The sequence below is a fragment of the Drosophila pseudoobscura genome, chromosome X (genome assembly GCF_009870125.1).
Source record: "Drosophila pseudoobscura strain MV-25-SWS-2005 chromosome X, UCI_Dpse_MV25, whole genome shotgun sequence".
NCBI lineage: Eukaryota > Metazoa > Arthropoda > Insecta > Diptera > Drosophilidae > Drosophila > Drosophila pseudoobscura.
Window position 1 is genome coordinate 43,634,734 of NC_046683.1, and position 5,537 is coordinate 43,640,270.

The 5,537-nt window shown below is 47.2% G+C and overlaps 2 protein-coding genes across 2 annotated transcripts; one reads left to right on the top strand and one right to left on the bottom strand.

The window, feature by feature from the left end:
* The first annotated feature begins 818 nt into the window (after positions 1-818).
* On the top strand, positions 819-1,853 carry LOC4812845 (methyltransferase-like protein 22). Its single transcript, XM_001353176.4, has one exon. It carries the CDS (start codon positions 925-927, stop codon positions 1,762-1,764), a length of 840 nt encoding a protein of 279 aa, XP_001353212.1. The 5' UTR covers positions 819-924; the 3' UTR covers positions 1,765-1,853.
* A 17-nt stretch (positions 1,854-1,870) lies between these two features.
* On the bottom strand, positions 1,871-4,124 carry Pdss2 (Decaprenyl diphosphate synthase subunit 2). The gene is made up of 3 exons (XM_001353177.4): positions 3,103-4,124; positions 2,858-3,047; positions 1,871-2,779 (listed from the first exon to the last, which is right to left on the bottom strand). Exons 1-3 carry the CDS (start codon positions 3,453-3,455, stop codon positions 1,973-1,975), a joined length of 1,350 nt encoding a protein of 449 aa, XP_001353213.1. The 5' UTR covers positions 3,456-4,124; the 3' UTR covers positions 1,871-1,972.
* Between the last annotated feature and the right edge of the window lie 1,413 nt (positions 4,125-5,537).

The window sequence follows — 5,537 nt, forward strand, 5'->3', positions numbered from 1 at the left end:
GATTTCTTCATAAAAGTTCATATTTTATTCAACATTGTTAAAATATTTATTTATTTCTAATTATTTTGATTGTAATTTATATTATAATGGTGCAATTAGAAATGAAAAAAGTGTTATTATCATAATTATATTCCCTGATAAAACAATTCTTAACAAAAATTTGAGCCTGTCTTTGGCTCACTGTGCCGTGGGAAACGAGTCGAAATTCAAAATCAATTTACGATACCGATTGGAGCTAATTTTTGATAAATCTTGAAGTCGAACTACTTTTGGTATCTAATGGTATATTTCATCTATTGTGGGGCGTATTAATTATAAAAGTTAGCTTAGAGAATGCATAGCAGTTTCAATGCACCACATTTTGTAGGAGGTAAATTCAATAAAAAGCATACAAGAAGTTACAAAAATGAAAACATCTCCACTTGTATAGTAGTATTAGTATTTTCTAATATTTTGCAGTATATTATGAAAAAATTATATGAAAAAAATGGCCAAAAACGTACACATTTCCCCTTCAGGTGTCGCTTTTGGTAATTACATAAAAATGTAGTTAATAGTGTAGTTCCCATGTAAAGACATTAATTTAGTGGAAATATTTGTTGACCGTTTTTGTTTAAACCCTATTTTAAAAGCAATGCAATAAAGATGAAAACTTTAATTTAACCAGTCTTGTAGAAAATTGATTTAATAATCGGAGGAAATTATAAGTTCAGAGCTGAGAGTCTTAGCTAGCTAGTAATAATGAAGCGAATATCAAAAACGAAGAATATGATGCAACTTGTATACAAATAATTCGTCAGTATATTTACGGTATATTTTGAATTTTGTGATCTGAGTCCCAGACCTTGGAGAACAATTTTGGCCCTAAAATTCTAGATATAATATATAAAATGTATATGTACGGGGCGCACATAACACGCGATCATGTTCACGGTCACATCGGAAATCTACAGTGAAACCAACTACCAGCCGACGAAGACGGAGGATGGCCACAAAGTGGTCTCCAAGTTCCGTTTCCGGTATCCCGACGAGAAGCTGGAGCGGATTGGGCGCACCACCGCCGATAAAGATGGCGATCTGGACGTGCCACGGCCGCGTCGGGGCGTCATAGAACTTGAACATTCCGAGGCCACCGAGCTGAAGCTGGTGGGACTGCAGGTGTGGCGCGGAGCGTTGCTCCTGGCGGACTACTTGTTTTCGCAGCGGGAGCAGCTCGCCAACCAGACCATAATGGAGCTGGGCGCCGGCGTGGGACTGACCAGCATAGCAGCGGCCATCCACAGCGGCGGACAGGTCTACTGCACGGACGTGGATCTGGGCTGCATCCTGAAGCTTATCCGTGGAAACGTGCAGCGGAATGCAGGCCTGCTGAGGGGCCAGGTGTCGGTCCTGGAGTTCAACTTTCTGATACCCCGAGAAGAGCAGGCGCCAGAGCTCCTGTCCGCCATCGATGCCAGCGATGTGATTCTGGCTGCGGATGTGATCTACGATGACACCCTCACCGACGCCTTCGTGACCGTTGTCGATCAGATCCTGGCCAGAGGACGACCGACTGGCAGGCCCAAGACGATTTACATGGCCCTCGAGAAGCGCGTTGTGTTCACCTTCGAGGACTGCGACTCGGTGGCGCCCATGTACGAGTATTTCCTCAAGCAAACAGCCCACAAACCGTGGCAACTGGAGCACCTGCCCCTGGACTTTCCGCAGTATTTTGACTACGATCGCTGCCGTCAGCTGATTCTGATGAGGATCACCAGCCGCTAGCCGCTAGCCGCTAGCCGCTGGGGCATCCCACCGCCTGTTCCCTGCCATTCATGAATAAACGTAACCGAAACCAATCCCCCCCACCCAGAGAAGAGAGTATTCCCAATTGTATTATGTGAGCCGTCCCCTTTAATGTGGATGGAGTGATAAATATTACTTAACTATAACCTGAACCCATGGAAATTGTGATGCTAGTGCCTGCTGCTGGTCAGAGATCCTGCATGGCCAGGATGATGTTCTCCAGAGCCTGCCGCGCGTCTGTGGCCGGAAAGTGCTGCAGCACGGCCAGAGCAGCCGCCGTGTGCTTCCTCTGGAGCTCTTTGGTCTTGGCCAGGGCAGGGCCGGCCAGGACGGCCTTGTGGATCTTGTCGTAGTCGATGTTGTCCACAGACTGCTTGCCCTGCTCCAGCTGGGCGTACAGGCTGGGATCGTGCTCCAGGTGGAAGAGCACGGGGGCACTGACCAGGCTGAAGGTGGTGTCCAGGGGCAGGGTGGGACACTGGAAGGGCTCGGCGTCCAGGCAGGCCTGCCAGGCGAGGGCCAGATGCTTGCCAAAGCGATACGCATGACGCTGCAGCTCCTCGCTCTGGCCGGCCAGCTTCAGCGAGGCCTGGCAGGACTTGCCCAGCAGGCTGCCCGCATTCAGGATGTTCCGGCACTCCCACTCCTGCTCGGGATTGCCCAGCACCTGGGCAATGGGCATGGGCGTCATCACGTCGTGCTCGTTGAAGTCCACGGCCACGCTCAGCGAGGGTCGCTGGAAGGTGCCCGGCTTGTAGGGCAGCGGATTGTTCTGCTCGTCCCGCTCCCCGATGAACTCCGATTCGGAGAAGTCCCGCACGGCCGAGGAGATGAGCTCCACCACCTCCTGGTTGCGCAAATTGGCCAGCTCCGCGCTCGAGTGTCCCAGCAGATAGTCGCCGGTGAGCAGGCCGATCTTGTTGCCGAACGACATGTCGTCGTAGGTGGCCGCATCCTGGCCAGCCTCCGTGCTGGACTGCAGGTTCACCACGCTCTGGGAGAGAAGAGTGTGTTTGGGTTTGGGTTTGGGTTAGAGAATCGTTTCAATGGAAAGTGGAAAGGATCAGCATACATTGTGCACCAAATGGGAGATCCGTATCATCTCGGTGACCTCGGCGAGGGCGCGCTGGGAGTGCAGGACGCCGGCACTCTTGTCCTGCTCCACATCGGGCACACTGGGCGCATGTCCGGCTGCCTTGGACACCAGCAGCACAATCAGTCCCCAGGCCTGCATCGTGTTCTTGCCATTGTAGAGCAGATGCCTACGATACAGCGATTTAGAAACGAGGATTAGGACTTCATGGATGATGCACTCACTTGGCCGTCTTCATCAGGGGATGGGCACTGCCCACCAGTTTGCGTAGATGCAGCGCCACATTGGCGATCTCATCGCTCAGGAGCCACCGCAGGCTCAGGAACGACGTTGGATAGCCGACAATTCGCTCCGCCTCGCTGACGGCACGATTCCAGTCGTGTCTGGGCGGCGGTGTCGTCACCTGTTTGCTGCTCACCGTCGACGTTGCAGTCCAGCGCACCTGTTCATGCCTCTGCTGCTGTCGCAGAGTGAAAGTTTTCAGCGCAGGCGCGGCCAGGCTCACAGCCAGACGACCCTCTGGCGCGGGCATCCTGTGGCGCAGCTGTTGCATAATTCGTCCACTGGCGCGGTACATCTCGTTATCGTGGGGTTTCTCGGGGTGTTTCTCGCTTCGGTTGGGGTCAGGTACAAAGTGCTCCTCTAAGCTGGCTTTCAGTCTCAATTAAACAGAAATCGTTGGCTGCGCACCGTTCAACCGCTCGCTCGCTCCGAATCGAAAAGTGAAATCTCCGACGACGCGACGCCTCGACTCTCGTTTTGGCTGCGTCGCAGCGCTGCCGCTGCCACTGCTGTTGTTGTTGCTGCTTCTTTGCTGGCGGCCCACTTTTACAGTTGTTCAAGCGGCCGCCAAGAAATCTGTTTGTTTTTATAGCCCCACGCTTTGTCATGGAATTTCGGGTGAGGCGTCAACGGTGGTGCAACGGCGCGATGGTATTTAGCGGGAACAGGTTTTTGAACAGGGCCGCATGTTTGGATCAACGGACTTGTCTGAATTCAAAAATTCGACATATGGACGCGCAGCTACCGTTCGGTTCAAAAATATTGGAAGTTTTGACCCGTTGCATCAATCCCGTTTTGGGAAATTGCTGAGGAAAAGTGGGGTATGGACAAGAGGCAAAACGGCCCAGAAAAGCCAACGCTTGCAAGGTACCTACCACCCCTTTTGCCTAACATACCATAACTTCATAGCATATTGTCCCCAAACACGCCGGGGTGAGGTTCGCACGAGCTTTGCAATTTGCAATGGTTGCTTTCGTCTGTTGTCCATACCCCTCTCAATAACGACTAATTTTTTTGTTGCATGTCTGAGCAGGAGAGAGCAGCAGTGTGACCGTCTGACCTGAAATATACCGTCTCATTTTCATAATATATCGTTAATATACTAATGAAAAAAGAACATAGCCCACTTAGGCCCCCTCTCTTTAAACAGGATAACGACTTGAGTTAAATCGCGGAATTCAATGATAATTTTAATTCTTCTTGTATATCTTTATCATCTTTACGTCTTATTCATATTTACTTTAAACAAATACCACGATATCTTTCAGCTGAACTGCGCTAAAGCTTTTCAAGATTCATAATTTTTGTAAAGGTTTTAAAATACCCACTCGTCGACAGTGGGCTAATCGTTCGCTGTCTGTTTACTAGGTAGCTAGGACATTCAGCACTGAAATCATAGTTTAGTCGATAAATGAATAAATTTTCTATAATATTTCCTAATTTAATTACTCCCTTTCATTTGATTGTGTCTTAAATAAGAATTAAGTGTATATGTAACGTAAGTCTTCATGTGTGTTGGTCAACAGGTATCCGCTCTGAGTATGGAAATCTTTATACCCTATTTTCTTTAACCAATATTAAAATTAGGTTTTCCAAGCTGATTTGAAACATTACTAATAACTTTATCTCAGATTGACAAGCTTTAAACCTATTTAGCCACATAATTTGTTCCTATATATATAACTCGATGGCAATATCTATTCGTGGTCTCTGTAAAAAGACCACTAACTGGAAATATCGTTACTAGCTTTAAACCAGAGACGCCTAGTTTCTGCATTCATTGGAGCCTGAGCTGACAAACATTTCCTGAACTCTATAATATCCCCTTCCCAGGGGTATACAGATATTCTGCAATTGTAACAAAGGGATAGCGATACTATCGACAGGATAGTAGAACAGCGCGCGTAAGTTAATTGAATGAGCGACAAGGATATCAATGCAATCCAGCGGAATAATAATATACCTAATATACCTTCATACTTGAAATTTAATAGATTGATGAAATACCATCTACTAATCAAATATACCATAAGTACACCTACTCAATTTCACGTCAAAATATAAGTAAGTAAGTAGTCACCCTGATAAGAGGTGTACAACTGTCGATAGCTATTTTGTTATCGTTAGCCTCAGGCGAATTTCATATATTTTGGTATTTTTCGTACTCAGTTCACGATTAAACCTATCGCATGAATATTTCATTACAACATTTAGTACAACAACGGTATTGGTCAGGTGAAATAATAAACATCCTCCCCGTTTCACATAAATTTTACTAACCACAAAAGCGGCACTTGTCATTTGATTCGTTACAAATCCCTCCCACACCACACTACACTAAGGTTTTAGATAGAAATATCGATATATAAATCGATGG